This window comes from Phyllostomus discolor, chromosome 2 (assembly GCF_004126475.2).
Source record: "Phyllostomus discolor isolate MPI-MPIP mPhyDis1 chromosome 2, mPhyDis1.pri.v3, whole genome shotgun sequence".
NCBI classification, from domain to species: Eukaryota; Metazoa; Chordata; class Mammalia; order Chiroptera; family Phyllostomidae; genus Phyllostomus; species Phyllostomus discolor.
The window spans coordinates 204,742,670-204,760,279 of NC_040904.2; the positions used below are offsets into that span (position 1 = coordinate 204,742,670).

The 17,610-nt window shown below is 46.6% G+C and overlaps 1 protein-coding gene and 1 non-coding gene across 4 annotated transcripts in view; both read left to right on the top strand.

Moving 5' to 3' along the window:
* The window catches only part of TCP11L2 (t-complex 11 like 2), a 44,659-nt gene extending 27,643 nt beyond the window's left edge, over positions 1 to 17,016 (top strand). For all 3 annotated transcript variants that reach the window (XM_036019521.1, XM_028533431.2, XM_036019520.1), the window contains 4 exons: positions 5,323 to 5,510; positions 5,722 to 5,903; positions 9,989 to 10,161; positions 14,561 to 17,016. In XM_036019521.1, the coding sequence (XP_035875414.1) occupies positions 5,323 to 5,510; positions 5,722 to 5,903; positions 9,989 to 10,161; positions 14,561 to 14,808 (791 nt within the window). In that variant the 3' untranslated portion in view covers positions 14,809 to 17,016. The remainder of the gene's footprint in view (positions 1 to 5,322; positions 5,511 to 5,721; positions 5,904 to 9,988; positions 10,162 to 14,560) is intronic.
* Positions 7,780 to 7,926, top strand: LOC114514249. The gene has a single exon (XR_003685975.1). It is a non-coding gene; the product is annotated as a small nucleolar RNA SNORA57 (small nucleolar RNA).
* Positions 17,017 to 17,610: the final 594 nt, after the last annotated feature.

Genomic DNA, 17,610 nt, shown 5'->3' on the forward strand with positions numbered 1-17,610 from the left:
TTCCTCATCTTACCCGTGGTGATGGCTGCATGTTTGTACACAGGTATCAAAACTTCTCAAATTGTATACTTTAAGTATGTACAGTTTGTTGTATCTTAATTATACTTAAGATATTTAACATAAAAAAAGAATGGGATAGGATAAGAATAAAGTAAAATACACCTAAGAAAGCCTTTGGCAATGAATGATTGGGTGCATGTATGAAGCATCAAAAAGGTCACCACATGAGATCCAAAAACTAGATTACCTGTGGAAAAAGTAACAAATTACCCCTGAGGGAGCCATACCACGAGTAATTTTTAATAAACTCAGAAAGAAGAAGGGTTTATTTATTTGTTTTACATTTGATAAAATGTTCTCAGGAATTTTATGTAATTCTTTCAAAAATCCTATGAGACAGGTACTTTATTAAAAAACACATCACGCAGCGTTATGATTGTCTTTGCCTGGCGTGCCAGGCATTCAGGATGTACCTGTGGAGCATTTTGAAGGTGAGCAGCCTGGTGCTCCGCCATGACCCACCCGAAGACAGAGCCACACCCCAATGAGGAGCAGGGCTAGGACTGGAAGCCAGGCCTCCCCTCGCCCAGCTGAGATGAGACCAAGCCGCTGCTGGGGCAGTTTTCCCTGAATTTTCAGCTTTGTGTTAGGTCAGCTGGGTTGTATGGAAACCAGTGGCAACCGACTCTGGCTAATTTAGCAAAAAAGGAAGTGAGTGGCAGGATGGAGGCTAAAGCTACACTACAGAAAAGTTAAAATACCGACCCCGAACGAGGCCCGGAATCAGGGTAGTGCTGGGAGCCTGGACTGAAAATAATAACAAAACAAAACAAAACAAGGGAAAGCTCCTGGCGTCTGTAGTCAGGATGGTTCATGTCCTTGCCTGTTGTCCTCACCTTTCCGAGTTCCAGGGAAGAGTCTGGCAGGCATGTGGGGTAGGCCAGCCCCTGGTCAGGGGCCTCTTAATTGATGTTCATGAAAGAAAGCGTGGAGCAAGGGAAGACCGTTTCTCAGGGAAGATCAGCACCCAGAAGAAGGGGAGGCGGGGGTTGCTAGGTGTGAAAGAGCAAGTGTCTTGGATGAGGGACCTGTATTCTTCTGACTGGAAAGTGGGGAGCTTGGGATACTTCCAGAATGTTGGAGATGGGGGGCCTCTGAAGGCTTGCTCAGCCTCAGAGGCCCCCGCTCCTGGTGCCCGGAGTTTGGCACTGTTCCCCTGGTTCATGTGGATGTTGCCCGCCCAGAACCGCACAGGCCGAGAGCTGGCCTGGCCATTCCTGCAGTTCAGGGTGCAGACTCGCTGCCTGTGTGGGTGGGGGCATGTTTTATGCTTAGGGTCCCTTATTAGAAGTCGTCTTACTATCGAATTGAAGAGCTCTTTATACATTCCGGAAACAAGTCCTTCATCAGATTCACGTGTTGTGACAGTGTCTACCCCTCTGTGGTTCGCATTTTCATTTTCTTAGCACTGTCCTTTGCAGAGGAGTTTTTAATTTTGATGAAGTCCAAGTTATCTAATTTTTCCTTTATGGTTTGTGTATTTAGTAAATTGTCTACAAAACTCTTTGCATATCTTAAGGTCCTAAAGACTTTTTTGGATGTTTTCTAGAAGTAATCACATAACTAGCACATTTTAAAACTGTATGCATAATACCTATCATACTTGACACATTACAAGGCTACTTATGGAAATTTTTCTCTGACGGGTTATCATTGGGTTGGCCAAAAAGTCTGTTTAGTTTTTTCTGTAAAATAAAAGACACATTTTTCATTTTCAGTAACTTTCAAATCAGTAACTTTATTGATTTGGATATTTTATAAAGCTATTTTCTAGTATATAGGAATATAATTGACTTTTAAATATTAATTTTGCATCCTGAAATCTTACTAAATTAACTTATAAATTCTAGTAGCTTTCTGGAATATTTCTAAGGCTTTTCTATATATACAATCATGTCTGTGAACAAAGATAATCTTTCTTTTTTTACTTTGCATGCCTTTTATTTATTTTTCTTGCCTTACTGCACTAACTAGGACCTCCAGTCACAATGTCGAATAGAAGTTATGAGAGAGGGCATGATTGCCCTTCTGTGGGAAAGATGTTTATTCTTTGATCGCTAAGTATTTTGTTAACTGCAGCTTCTCATTGATGTCCTTTTTCTGGGTTGAGGATGTTTTCGTCTAGTCCTGGTTGACTAAGAGATTTTCTTTAAGTAGGTTACATGCTCTTTCTGCATATGCTGAAGTGATCCTTTTTTTCCTTTTTTGTATTAATGTAGTGAATTACAGTGAGTCATTTTTTTCTAATGTTAAACCAACCTTGCAGTCCTGAGGTGTTTATCCTACCAATTGGCTCCAGTGTATTATTTTTATCTTATTGCCCTGGTAATGCTTTCTTAATGATTTTTTTAAAACTCCTCACTCAAGAATATGGTTTTTTTTTTTAATTTTAGAGAGAATAAGAAGGGAGGGAAGTGGGGGAGAGAGAGAGGGAGGAACGAGAGAAACATTATTGTGAGAGAGAAACATCAGTCGGTTGTCAGCTGCCTCCCATACACGCCCTGACTGGGAACCAAACCAGCCACCTTTTGGCGTACAGGACAGTGCTCCAGCCTACTGAGCCACCTGGCCAGGATGTAAGGACTTTTACATTTGTATTTATGAAAGATACTACTCTGTAGTTTTTTCCCTTACAATTAATGCCTGTGCCTGATTTTGGTATCAGGGCAAAGCTGGTGTCATAAAATGAATTTGGGAAGTGTTCCCTCTTTTAGTTTGATTTGCATACAGTGTTTACAATAGTAAACATTCTACTGGATGACAGTGGAAGAAGTAAGATAAATGCAGGCACGTAGGACTAGATCATGAGGGAGACTATTGAGCCGATCCTTAAACTCATTGTTGCCTCCGGAGATGGAGACCTGCCAGATCTCTCGTGCCAAACAGAGAGTGAAGGCTTTTTTTTTAAAGCTTTTATTTATTTATTGTTGGAGGAGAAGGGAGGGAGAAAGAAAGGGAGAGAAACATGGACTGGACTGGTTGCTGTGTGCCCCAACCAGGGACCAAACCGCCGACCCAGGCATGGGCCCTGACTAGGAGTTAAACTGGCTATGCTTCGCTTTTTGGGATGACACCCAACCAGGGTGGGAGAGCAGAGGCTTTTTGATAAGCCCCTACTGTGTGACAAACACCACTGGGAAACTATCTGATTGTCTCAGCAGACCCATTGGCTTCGGAAATGCAAGCGGAACATTTCACGCACTTACCCAGTTGTGTTGTGAGCTCAGTCAAAGGAAAGAGAAACAAAGGCCGTAGATGGGACCCTCGGTAACCTCACTAGTGAGATGACAGTGAGATGAAGGCCCGTGAAATGTTTAATGACAATTTTAAAAAACAGAGTTGTTCTTCAGTTCACCTGTTTAAGAGAAGTGACAGCCAGGTAAAAAATTCAAAGGTGGAGAAATAAGGGTGGATCCATATAAACAAGAAAGGCTCTAAGGAGGAGGGAGTGGGGCCGGGCCACTACCGACTGACCAACTGGCAGGATTTGGATTTAGAAAGTCAGGGAGAGTTGGGGGGAGGGCGGCTGGTGAGGCCAAGCCTCCCCGGCAGGAAATCAGGAGCCAGTACTGGTGTGCTGGAGCAAAGTCCGGCTGGGTGCTCTTGGGCCTCCACTGCTCCCGGGAAAGTCTCAGGTAAACAGGCCTGTAGAGTCATCACCTGTTCTTGTGTTTCTTGCTCCAGGTAGACGAGGAACTTCTCCAGTGCAGGGACTGTATTTACTCTTCTGTGATGCCCAGCACTTGGTGCAGTGCCTGGTGTGGAGTAGGTGCTCAGTTGCCATTGAATAAATGAGTGAATGCAGAGGCTCTTATTACTGTCCCTGGGAAAGACCTATGGTGCAAGTGCCTCGTGGAGTTGACCTTGCCTTTGGAGCCATATAGAGCATCCCGTGTACTAGCTTATGAAATAAGTCTCAGCAGATCCTTCAGAGAAAACCTGATGTTTCTCTCTAAACTCATGTTCTTTTTGCTTTACCAGTTGTACTCAGTTCTGGGTGCATATTAGGATCACCTGGGCCGTTGGACTAGCGATGCCTGAGCACTGTCACAGACTGATGAAATCAGAGTCTCCAGGAACTGTGCCCAGGATCTTAGGATCTTTTTTTTTTTCCTTTTTAAAGCTCCCCAGATGATTCTAAAATCAGCCGGGATTGAGAACCACTCTGCTACACTCTTGCTTTTGTTTGAAATAACGAAATGGCTTTTTAAATGTGTGGGCTGTAAATGGTTACACGTGCAGTGTAAATGCTCATATCACCACATTGTAGTTACATTTATGATGGTTTCTGCTCTCTGTTGCATATCTTTTAAATAAAAGACTGCAAGCCTTTTACATTTTTCTGAGCAGAACTAGAAAAACCAAGAACAACATTTGCTAGCTGAGGGGAAACAAAATTGTGCAATTCTAGGGGTGGTGTCGCTTTGGTGTGGCAAACAGCTACTCGTAAATTACCCCTGTGTGCGCACTGGGTCTGAGGAAGAATGTCAGGTGACTGCTCTTTCTTTCGTTCTTCATTTAAAAAAAAAAATCTGCACCTGTTTTTCAGTCTGCATTTATTTTTAGCAATTGCCACCTTATAAATTCTACCAAATACATAATTTTGTAAGAAATGTAGTATTAAAAGCAACTCGTTTCTAACAGGCAGCCTCCGTGCTGGGGCTAAAGTAATAAAGCGTGCTCACCGGCACGCACACGCATTGTGGGAAAGATGTGGCTCTAATCAGACACTCAGAAGGGCCCCGTGCCCAAAACTGTGTCCTGATCAATGCCTCTGTGCCAAATACCTTCTCCACACAAAACTCAAGTGCGTGTGTGAGCTGGCCTGTCCACTCATCCAGCGCCACCTGCTACCACTCTCTTCCCCCTGGTTCTCTATGCACCAGCGATACGGATTTGCCTGTAGCATCCAGAATGCGCCATAGGCGCTCACTCTCTGCATCTTTGTGTGGGCTGTTCTCCTGGCCCGGGGCAACAGCCCTTTCTTCTGTCTGCCTTGTATCTTCAAGTGTCGCAGCTCCTTCCCTTAGACTCTGCTCTGGGCATCCTCTGCTGCCTCCAGCCCTGTGCCTTCTAGTTTTCTTCGTGTGCTGCTGTGATCGCTAGTGTCCAGGTCTGTCTGCCCATCTGGACCGCAGGCTCCTTGCGGGCCACAGCTGCTTTTCCCTGCGCGCCCAGCACCCAACGGCATCTGTCACGAAGGATGCACAACTGCAGGGACCCATCAGCTGTAGGACAAACTTGTGGCCTTTTCGCTTGTAGGTGCTCTCGATAAAACTACCCAATGGATAGAAGAATCCGTAAATGAAGAATTACTTTCTCTTTCTGAGATCGCTTTAACTCCTGGGGCCGACAGCAGCTCCAAGCCAAGCCTGAGCCCTACGCTGGTGCTAAACAACAGTTATTTGAAACTGTTGCAGTGGGATCATCAGAAAAAAGTATTTCCAGAGGTGAGTGATTTTTTTTTCCCCCTTCAAGTTTCCAGTTATGTTCATCCTTAAATTCTGGCTATGAATCAGCTCGTCTGTCTGTGTTGCCTGTGGTTTACTGACTTGACTAAAATCCGATAAAAATGGGAGGTTGGATGGAATATGGCTTATTTTACATTTTCATGGTATTGCGCTTCCCTTTCTGTTTTTCCCCTTTGAATACATACGCTAGACACTGCTTACAGAAGAAGCGCGTCTCCAGGAACTGACGGACAAGCTGAGTCAATTGAAAATTATTGCCTGCCTGTCCCTCATTACCAGCAACACGGTGGGCGCCGTCACGGAAGGCCTCCCCGAGCTGGCGGGCAGGTTAAAGAGGATCTCGGCCGTCCTGCTGGAAGGCATGTGTGAGAAGTAAGTTCCGGGTGTTTTCGTCTGCCCCCTCTCCTGTTCAGGCTCCGCGTGCATCGCAGAGAATGTGAATAGCCTTGGACGTGTGGGAGATGTGCCATTCACAACGGTGCTTCAGACGGGTTTATCTCGGACCTCCTTTTTCTAGAATTTCTTTTAATATCTCCGAAGGCTTAGGTGTCCTTTCATAGGCAGGGAGAGGGCTTTTCCAGGACAAGCGCCAGGGTGAGTGTCGGGTTTCCACCGGGGATGGGCATGCGCAGAAGCGCTCCTTTGACAATGCCGTGGAAAAAAACAAACGAGACCCAGAAGCCCGGCAAGCGCAGTGTTTAGAGCGCCCCGTCAGAGAGACTGTCCACGTAGTTCTGACACCGTCCCTCTTCTGTAATGAAATGTTTGCCGGCTTGACTGACCCAGCGTGCCGTGAAGTCTTCAGAAGTGGTGGCCTCTCTCTGTCCTTTGAGATGTGCCACGCGTTCGTTGAGGGTTTTGTTTTTGGGAAATCCGTTTCTCGGTATCACACCTTCACTGAATACTGGGATCCCATTGAGATTTTGCATCTAGGTCATCCGGTCGGGAATCCTGTCCAAGTCAGAAAATTCCAACTCTTAGTCAAAGACGGCATGTTTCCGTGGGTCTGAAATGGGTAAAGCGCCTCCTGCTGGTTCGTTCCCCTTGGAGGTGTTCTCAGGGACAGGGCTCTGCTCCTCTCATTGCAGGGCGATGCGCCTGTTTTCTCACGCTCCTGCCCACTGCTCAGAGAGCACACAGGTTGCTCGGTGAAATCCTAGGATGTTAAGAGCCAAAAGGAGCCCGAGTGGTGACACCATCCAATGTTCTCATTCTGAACCGAAGCCCAAGGGTTTGCCTTTGGCGGCACAGCAAGGGAGGGGCACGCCGAGGCCCGAGCCCTGGCCCGCCTGTGTCGAGGCCCTGCCCTTTCCCCTGATGCTTTTTTTAAAAAAGTCGTTCTGAATATTTTTTAATGTTATAAAACTATTATGAAAGGTACTAGAGAATCATTGGCATTGCTCTGTGAGAATAATCTCTGAACAAACCCAATCTTCAAGTGATTATGAAGGTTAAAATACATTGTTATTTTTATCTTTTCGAGTTTTAATTCTTCAAGTACAGTTTACTTTCAGTATGAGTTGCGGTGGTTTCAGGTGCACGGCGTAGTGGTTGGACAGTCATGTGCTTCACACAGCCCTTCCCCGCCCCCTTCTCCCCTTCGATATTTCCTTTCTGCTGATTCTCACGCTAACCAGCCAGGCTCATGGATGTCACACTCGGGACTCAAGACGAGGGATGAAAAGAAACCTCTTGTTTCTGCAAGGTTATTACCTTAGCCTTTCCCCCACACTGGATAATCATTACTTTCCAGGAGTTTTTTAAACCTTTAGTGAATCCCCAGTGCTGCTTAAATATTGATAATATAAAACATACAACAGAGTGGCTACTAAGAGGACAGGTGTTTGGATCTAAATGTAGATTTTTAAATCCCAGTTCTGCCGTCAACGTACATATGTACCCTTGAACAAGTTCCCGAATCACCCTGAGCCGCACTTCCTCACTCGCAAAAGAGGAATGATATTTGTGTCCGTCTCGGAGTTGTGAGCACTCAGGGAGATGCACGTGGAACACCCCTACACTCTGGCACATAGCAGGCGCTTGATCAATGTGAGCTTTTCGTAACTCTGTGGTTGTTAAGTCATTCTCTTTGTAGTTGTTCTGTCTGGTTTTTAAAATTATTTTGTTTAATCCCCTGCCCCAGGCCCCGAAACCTGTGTTAAGAAATGATTATAGTCAGTTCTCAGTTATCCTCATTATGGATGGAGTAATAACATTCATAAAATTAAAAAAAAAAAAAGGCAACCCCCCTCCTCTTGGCAGGGGTCGGGCTTGCGGTCCCGGTACGAGGCGGAGGGAAAGGGCTCCGCCCCCCCCCCCCCCCCCCCCCAGCGTCACGTCCTCGGTGCTGACAGTGTCCAGTCCGCCGGTTTTGTCCTCAGGCACCGGGACACAGGTGGGGAGGGGAAAAAAAGCAAACAGATGACCCAGATGCCATTTATATTTGGTTTAATGATGCATTTTGAAAACTAGCAAGAATTGTGCCTTCTTTCTTATGAATCAGAAGTCATGGCTTATGCTGAAATTAATTTTTCCTTTAGCTATGAACTCATGCTTAAAAGCAGGAGGAGGTTGGGTAAGATTCAGAAGGTAAAAATTTTGCCATAAATGCCCTGGCTGGTGTAGCTCAGTGATTTGAGCGTGGGCTGTGAACCGGGAATCACAGGTTCGATTCCCAGTCAGGGCACATGCCTAGGTTGCAGGCCACGGCCCCCAGCAACCGCACATTGATGTTTCTCTCTCTCTTTCTCCCTCCCTTCCCTTTCTAAAAATAAATAAGTAAAATCTTTAAAAAAATTTTGCCATAAACTAACTTTGGGTTGTAGAACCCCAAAGGCAGATCCAGTGTAGATGTATAACAAATTCCAGTCAAAGCAGAATACCTAGGACTAACTTCTTACTGTTGTTAATGATAAAGCCTTCTTATTTTCTTCTTCTTCTTCTTCTTACTAAGTGTTTACCACGTGCCTGACAATCTGCCGAGAGCTGACATGGTTGCATAGCAGGTTTAGTGCTAGCGTCAGGACTTGAACCCAGGTCTGCGTGACACCACAGCTCGCGCCATAATTGCTACATTACGTCTCCTGTCACTGGGCCTCTCACTCCTTGATCCCCACTTTGCACGTAGTTAGTTGTCTTACAGGCGCTTTCCGGACAGGGAGATGCAGCAGCCTCCAGTTGCCGTCCCCCAGCAGTGCAGGCCACGGCCGTCAGACTCGGGTTCCCTGGGGGCCACGTCAGCCTCGCAGTGGCCTTTGAAGGGCTGCATGTGATTTCAGCTCCTTAACAGTGAAAGGAGTAGTTACACATGTACGGTCCTAAAATTATTCTGGCCCTTTGAAGGCAGCTGCGGGGCTGACATGGCCCCCAGGGAAAATGAGTCTGACAGCCCTGTGTAGACCCAACAAACGCACTGATTAACTCCTTTTCCTTATCTATCAAGTAACCAACTGCTCATTACTGTTACAACTTTCTGAACTCTCTCTATGTTTGCATTATCGATCAGTTGTTTCACAGTAGCAATGAGAAGGAGCCTCTTATCTTTGGTCATGATAGGTCAAGAGTTTTAGGTAATTTGCTTTTGTGGTACTGACCTCTGAGTGTCTTCATTTCTCGGTTTGATTGGTGTTAAAGATTTACTGCTCAGGCACAGATAAAGGAATTGATTTTACATTATCTCCCAAGCTAAAAAAAAAAAATCTGTGAATGAATCCACTCAGACCAAAGGGTTTATTTTAAGAACAGGTATTTTCTTTCTCTGTCTAATAGCCCTGCATGGAAATGGGATTGCAGACTTGCTGTATTTCACCATGTATAATGCACACCCATGTTGTTGGCCCAAACTTTCAGGAAAAAAATCTTTCATTTTAATTTTTTAAATTCAATTATTTATTTATATGTAGATAGTTGTTTTTATGTTAAAAAAGAATTTTAGCATTTATTTTTGAACATATTATGGCACAAAAGAATTTATGTAACAAATAATTACAAAACATAAGAACAGATGCAAGGTATTTCAGATACTACCCATGTATAATGTGCATCTCTATTTTCCCCTCAAAAATTTGGACAAAAAAAGTGCACATTGTACATGGCAAAATACGGTATTTTAAGGGGCCACAACTTTCTGCCCGTACATTCTTATATGAACACTAGCTCATATACAGAGCTGAGTGGTTGTAACGATGAGAAAATCTGCTGCAAATAAGCGTTGGTAATTGGGAGGAGTTACTGTTTTTTAAGTTCATCTAATAGAGGTAATTATTGTCTATATAAGAAAAAATGGGTAGATATAATGGGGAGAAATATGTTGGTGTATCAAAAAAGAAAAACAAACTCTCCCTGATGGAGGGATTTTGTTTTCTGTTCTACAGGACCTTTTGGTATATTAAATAAATTATGGAGGAATTAAAAAAAAATTAAACTTTCCCTGATGGGGTTTGTTCTCTGTTTTACAGGACCTTTAACTTGAAGGAAGTCCTGAATTCCATTGGTGTGAAGAGTTGTGTTGAGATTAACAAGACCCTGATGGAGAGAGGCTTGCCCACCTTAAATGCCGAGGTTCAAGCTAACCTTATAGGTCAATTTTCAAGCGTTGAAAAGGAGGACAGTCCCATCCGGTCTTTGATTGGTGGGTCCCTGTGTTTTTATTGTTTTCTTCTTCAGTTTCAATTTGGTGTAAGTGGCCGTTTTTGACTAATGCTAAGTGTCGGCCAAAATTCAGTCTTAAACATTTTACCCGCTTCTTTTAGAGCATAAACATCGAAAATAGGAACAAAATAGTAATAGTGTAAAAGGTTTGGGACTTGTTGCAGCTTCTGTGTGTGTGTATGTAGCGGAGTGAGAAGTGTGTCGAGGCCTTCTGTTTTATTGTGCAGCCAGTAGAGTTTTATGGAGAGGATAACAAAATGCCACCCGCAATGTTGAAACCCTAGATACAATGCAGTAATGCAGACCAGCTGACAGTGTGTTCACAGAAAGTAGCCTCAGCCGGCAAAGCCCCTTTCTTGGCCAGACTCGAGGAGACAAGGAGTGAAAGGGCCGTGGAACTGGGGCGTGCAATGGGCAGGCTTCTTTTGTGCTGGCTTGCTGAGAAAGCGAATGAATGTCTGGGTGTCGAGCAGTGTTGGTAAGTGGGGGAAATGGAGAGTGTGTCAGTTAGGACATTTTCTGTTGCCTGTGACTGGGAATCTAAACCAGTTCAAGCAAAAAGAGAGTGTATTTGCACACGTACCTAAAGAGACCAGAGGTAGGGCTGGTTGCAGGTGGAGCTTAACCAGAGCCCAGGCTGTGCCCCTGTCCTAGTGTCCGTCCCCACTGCCAGCCCTCAGCACTGCCTTCCTCGGGGCTGGCCGGCTCACAGACAGTGACACAGCTTCCGCTCAAGCCTGTGTCCTCCCATGCTTCAAACCAGGAGTCGGCTCTGCTGTTGGGTCATGGCTCTGGTTGGCCTGACAGTAGTAGGTCGTGTCCCGTTTTTGAATCAGTCTTGGTGGCCAGAGAGGAAGGGACTTGGGCTCCGAGACATGCGTTCAGTTCCTGGAGCCAAGGTGAGTCAGCTTTACCTGTAACTCCTGGTCTAGGGGATGGGGCAGGTGGGTTCCCCCAAACAACATCAGGTGCTGCGGTCACACGAAGAGGGAGCAGGTGATGTGGGGCACCAAGCAAGTGTCTCCTGTACAGAGTGGGCAGTAAAGACTGGAAAGCAGAAAGGAGGGTAGACTTAGAACATACTAACATTCCAGGACTGATCTGCAGATTTTTGAAGTGCCACGTTGATGCTCCTAAGAGTACAAATACTTGTTCCTCTTTCTTTGAGGCTCTCAGATAGTTTCTCTCATCCTTATCCCCCGGCCCACAGAATGCTGGAGATGTAGGCCACACCGGCCACTTGCAAGCTCAAGGGCTCAACCCCTCCCCCGGGAAAGTGCGGTCAGGTGTGCAGCCCTGCAGGCTGCTGAGAAGTGGCCGTTGATGACAGTAACGCGCACTGCATAACCACAGCCACCTGTGGCTGGGCCCTCCGTTGCATGACTTTCACAGGTGACAAGCCTGTCCTCACAGCCCATAGGCTGCAGCTGAAGAGCTAACAACTGGGAGGGAGATCGTGTCCCTCGGAGCTAGACTGGCAGGCTGTCTGCAGTCTCTGCCACATACCGCTAGCGCCCCACTGGTGCGCAGGCCTCACAGGGATGGGGTGCCTGTTCACTGCTGTATCCGTGTACCGCGCTGGGCCCACAGATGACCTTTAGTAAAGATTTGTGGAAGGGGTGAATGCAGCAGGGACTTAGAGTGGTTACGTGACTTTCCCTCAAGGTCACGTAACTAGCTGGTTGCAGAGTAGGGAGCCTTACTGAGCCTGCCTGACTCTGGAGCTCAGAGTCTTAACTGCCGTCATCACAGCCGGAGCCCTAGTGCTTGCTGGCAGCGTGGCCGGAGCGCCCAGGTGTCCTCTGTGCCTTCCTTTAGACGGGGGAAGCATTGCCATGCCGCACGAAGAGGGCAACTGGGGGCCAGGGGCTGCCCCCGCCATGAGGGGGCCTCTTAGAATCTGGTAAAACAGCTTTTTTCCAGCCCTCTCTCCCCAGTCCAACTCTCCTCTTATTTTGAAAAGTTAAGCTTTCTTTTTTTTAACCTCAAACTGTTGTTGCCTAGCAACGTTACTGACTCACTTGAGCTGCTCTCCACCTCGGGAAGCCAAGGGCACGCCTTTGGCAAGGACTCGGTCTGGCTGCTCCCAACTGGACACACGCTGCTGTCGTTTCAGTCTTGGCCTAAAAACTGGCTCGTCCGCAGAGGAGACAAAACCACTTTTCGACATAACAATAGTTCAGAAAGAGCTTTATCCTTCCACCAGTCTTGCTGGAAAGTTTTTTGGGACCATATCTGTGATAACTTAACAGTAGACCTGGCACTGGACGGGCAGGCGACCAGCCTACCGGGAAAGGAAAGCTGGTGCACAGTGGATCCTTCCTTTCCTGCTCACAGGTGGGGGGGGGTGGGGGGCGGGGAGTAAACCAAGCGCTCAGAGGACACAGAACGGACTTGACCAGCGTCTGCCAGGGCTTTCCTCCCCCGTGCCTGGTGCCCAGTGCCTGGTCCTCTTCCGTTCCTACTGGTGTGCTCTCTCTTCACAGTGTGGTTATACCTCCTGCTGTGTTCTCAGACTTTCAGAGATAATTAGAAAAGTTTCCTTTCAAGCCCCTTTTTTTCAAATGCATACCAAAACCAGGTAAATACTGTTTCTGGATTACCTCTTAGATTATTGGCATGCTTAGAGCAACCTGCATTTTTTAAGAAGGAATTTTCAGTTGTGCGGGTGATACGTGCACGAGTAATTTCTTCTCGCTGACAAATGACAGATGAGGCCTGAGCTATCTGTGCCTCCCTGGCTCCCATCGTTTTCAGTTCGACGTGGGTCCTCATATACCTTTTCCATTCCATGCTCACTTCAGTCCACATTTGTCATGTGCCAGCCTCGTGCTGGATCAGAACTACAAAGATGAAAAAGAGGAGCCTCACCCGCAGAGAGCTCACTGGAGCAAGGAGAGAGATGCACTCCCAAGTAACAGTAATACGGCGCGATAGTCAGACAGGTGTCGGGGTACGCTGTGGCAGGAGGCGGCTGTAGGCTTGTGGCAGAGACGAGGTGAGATGGAAGAACCTTCTAGTGCGAGGGAGCAATTTCAGCTAAGCCATGGACGTGGGCTGTCGGGAACTTGGAGCCCTAGGTCAGATCTGGCTGAAGCGTATGACTCTTGGGAGAAGTGTTTGGTGACAAGTGTTTCATTGGTGGCAGTTGTCTGAGTTCGACGGAGTCTGTCCTCCTCAGTACACCTTCTTTCTTGTGAGGTTTCTGCGTCCAAGGCCAGAGAAAGCCCTTGGAACAGCATGAGCTGTAGCAGGTCCAGTTTGCCCAGCGCTGTTTCCCATGCCCCTGCAGCCTGGTTTGTGTGTGCGTGTGCGTGTGCCTGCTCTGGTGGAGCTGTCTCAGACGCAGCCGCGTGGAAGCGGTGGCGCGGAGAGGGCGGAGGAGAGGGCGAGCTGGGAGTCCAGTCGGGGCAGCACTTGCCCCGCACTTCCCGCCGTTGGCCGTGTGTGGGGTGAACGTGAACATGGTTGTCCAACCCAGGCCACTTGTGAGAATGCTCTTCTTAACGATGTCCACACAACAGGTGTTAACTTCACCTGTCCCAGGGAAACCTGCATGCCTCGTCACCCTTGCTGTGTGGTGATGTGGGCCCCCAGGTTTGCCAGATCTGCAGATTTTTCAAGAGGAACCAGAACTTGGATTTCTATATGAAATCCCCTGACTTTAAGTGGTTTTATTTAAAAAAACCAAACAACACCGTATGGACCAAACTAGCAGCGCCAGTTTACAAACTCAGCTTTAGTGTGCATGACTAAAACTGTGGACATTAAATGTCGAGTTTTTGTAAAAGATTCCCTGCCCCCCCCCCAGAAGTGCTCTATGTTTTTTAGTTAGTTCTTTGCTACATAATAAGTCCCCTCGGACACCATAGCTTAAAAACCAGGAAACATTTATTATTTCTCACAAGCTTGTGGGGCAGCTGGGGAGTTGTTTTGGATTGCTGGACTCCTACGTGCATTCGTGGTCAGCTGGGGCTGGGGAGGTAGCCCTGCTGACCTTGGCCGGGCCCCCTCAAGTGTCTGGGAGTCGGCTGGCTCTACAGACTGGTCCAGGGTGGCCTCAGAGAGAAGAGCCGGGGCGGGGGGGGGGGGGGGGGGGTCCCTCCATGTGGTCTTGCATCCAGCGCAGGCCTCTGCTCGGCACTAACAGACCAGCAGCACTCCTGCCGAGTTCTGTATTGGCCAGAGGGCATCGTAAGGCCGGCCCCATTCAGACGGGGAGACAAACTCCAGCCTTTGATAGAAAGAGCTGCAAAGCTGCCTTTTAAAGGACATGGAAACAGGGAGGGTTAAGAATTGGGAATGTTTACTGTTCTTACGTTTTTCAATTCTGTGCTTTAATAATGGGACAGATAAAGATATCACATTCTGTCCCCCAGATAAACGAATCCAGCTGTACCTGAAGAGCCTGCTTAGTCTTCCAAGCCCTAAAAAGTGCTTGCCTCCCATGCCGGGAGGCCTGGCTGTCATTCAGCAGGAGCTGGAGGTGCTGGGTTGTCAGTATGCAAACATCGTGAATCTCAACAAACAAGTGTACGGACCGTTTTATGCCAACATACTCCGAAAGCTGCTCTTCGGCGAGGAAGCCGCGGGGAAGACAGATGCCCCTCCGTCGCCCGCTAACTGACGGGGAACCGACACCGGAGAAGAGACCAGACGCCCAGCGCTTCTGCGTGGGGCCTGTTTCCAGCGCCGGCATCTCAGACGCGGCCCATTCTCAGTCCTGTCCGCGGTGCAGTGTGACCCGAGTCCGCATAACCCAGAAACACCGGAACTGCGGAAGACACGCAGACCCTGTAGGCCCTACCCATACACAGTTTTCTCTTTCTTTTTTTTTTTTACTTGTCCGAGGGTGACTGGCAGCAATGGCGAAGTTGAGTCATGCTGCCAATTTGTAATTAATTATATAACCTATATAATACTTGTGAATGTTTTGTTAAACATTTATATTTGGCTTACCCATTCAACCCTTTGGGAGTTGTATTTCCTCATTTATCACGATCGAATCTGATGATTTTTGATTTTGGTACAACTCAGAGGGTTGAAAGTTGTGAGAATAACCAAGGGGACTGATGTTTTAAATACAGGATGTGCAGTACGCATAACTGTATTTGAAATGTACAGTTAAAAAAAATGTGCAATGAAATTGTCTTAATGTGTAATACAGACTTACATAGTAAGTCCTAAAATTCCACAAATGTTCTAGTTCACATTTTATAATGGCAACTGTCAGTATTTGTGTAGAATTTAAACTTGTTAAATATATTTTAAAGCCGTATGCACATTTTAGATAAAACCTCCCTTGTTCATGTAGTGAAAACGGAAACAAATCCCTTCTAAAATTTTAATCGGGAGGTTGGTTTTTATCCTCGCAATTTATCCTGCTCTCTGAGAGAAACATTTTTTGCACAAATCTCTTCGTGAATGTCTTTGCATTTCTCAGGCCATTGGTAAGGTTTATATAAAATTTTAATATTTTTACATAAGGCAGGAATGGTCTGAATTGGTTTGCTTGGAAGAAGAGGGGAAGTTGAAGAATAAAACAAGATGCCCAGGAGATCCCCGTTCTCAGTCAAGTTCACAAAACAGGAGTTAAACTTTGGGTTTTTTAACAACGTAACTTGCTAGCAAATGCCTTCTGCGCTGGTTAGATGCTTGTGCCCTGCTCTGACCATGGTGCTCTTTGAAGCGTCATCGTCATTTGACATTCTGGGGCATGACCTCGAACTCTTGCTACGCTGGCCCTGGTTGTCCTTGGGTGTTAGAGGAGCCTGCTGGTCCTGGGATTGGTGCGCACCGCTTCTGAAGTACTAAGGGAAGCATCCGTTTGGGCAGACTCAGTCTAGAAAGTGCTTTCTCTGCATAAAATGTTTTTGCTGGTTTTGTTTTCTGAGGGCGCCTTGAACCTTAGTAGGTTGCTGGGGGAGAGTGGGGAGGAGGGTAAAAAAGTTCTCCTTCCTCCTCCCCGCGCCCCCCACCGTGACGGCGCTCCTCCTCGGTGTGACACAGCTCTAAGTAACCATGGTGTGACTAAATCGCCTCCAGCCTTCACATTTCGGAGGCATCTGCCAAAATTTGAGGAAGTTTTGAAAGTCAGTTTTCTTTTTCTCACGATGACCAAAGGCGTGAACCAGCCGCTCTGTCCCTGGAAGCTGGGGTGTGTTAGTGGACACTGGCTGAGAGCAAGTGCATTGTGGGTCTTCCCCCTCCCCTCCCGCACCCCCTCCCCATGCTCCCCTTCTGCCCTGCTTCTGGGCGCTTAGAAACCACGTGGTGCTGTAGACTTTGTTTTCATTTTCTCTTGAGCCGAAGTCGCTTTCAGCTTTGTTCACTTCGGGGCCTGGGCGGCAAGGGAGGTTGAACACAGCCAAGTGATGCATTGTGTGAATTTTGTTGTTGCTTTCCGAGGTGAACCGTATAACTTCACAGGAAGACCAGGTGCACTTTGCAATGATCAGATGGGAATCCAGCTGGTATTCTTATATACTTGACTACACTGCAGTTGCCAGCAGGAAAACAATGTGCAAACATTTTTAAAAACGCATTTTAAATGAAGGGCATTCTGCTTTCTTTTTTTTTAAGTGGCAAAGTAAATCTCAATGTCTCAAGTCTGGATTTAGGCAACTACATTATTAGGATTTTTACATCGTGTCCCTTAGCATGTTGTCTAATTTGGTTTTTACCTAAATGTTTACTTCTACTTTTAAGGTTTTCTTAACATGGTCTTCTTTTGTAATGTCCATTTTATTAAACACCATACACACATTTTCATTCTTCTACTGCTAAAACATGTTGTGTGCACTGTTAAATTTTAAGCATTAAATATGATTTCAACGTAGCTAGTGTGTCTTTTTTAAAAATTGTATTTATTTTTAGAGATGGGGAGGAAGGGAGAAAGAGAAGGCAAGAAACATTGATGGTTCCCTCTCACACGCCCCTAAGTGGGGACCTGGCCCTCAACCCAGGCCTGTGCCCTGATCGGGAATCGAACCAGCGACCTTTCTCTTTGCAGGATGATGCCCAAGCAACTGAGCTACACCAGTCAGGGCACTGGTGGCTCTTTGTCTTCTAAGCCACCTTTGGGTAACTCAGGGCTGGAATACTGCACAGTCTTTATTGTGGTGGTTCTAGAATGAGTCTTCTGGTCATCAGAGCCTTATATCAGGTCACCTTTGTTCACTCATTCAGTCAGTCAACAAATACCTATCAGCATCTTGTATGTGCCAGGAAGTGCCCTAGGTATTGTGATAGATGGATGATGAGACGTTGTCCTCAAGAAGTTTATTACCAACTAAGGAGGACACACTGGTGAATAATTACAATAGAGTGTAAGACGGGCTATAAAACCAGTACACATCGTGCCAGAGGAAAAATCATCCATCTCTATTCCGGGGAGATGGTTCTTCAGCTAGAACATGAAAGATGAGCA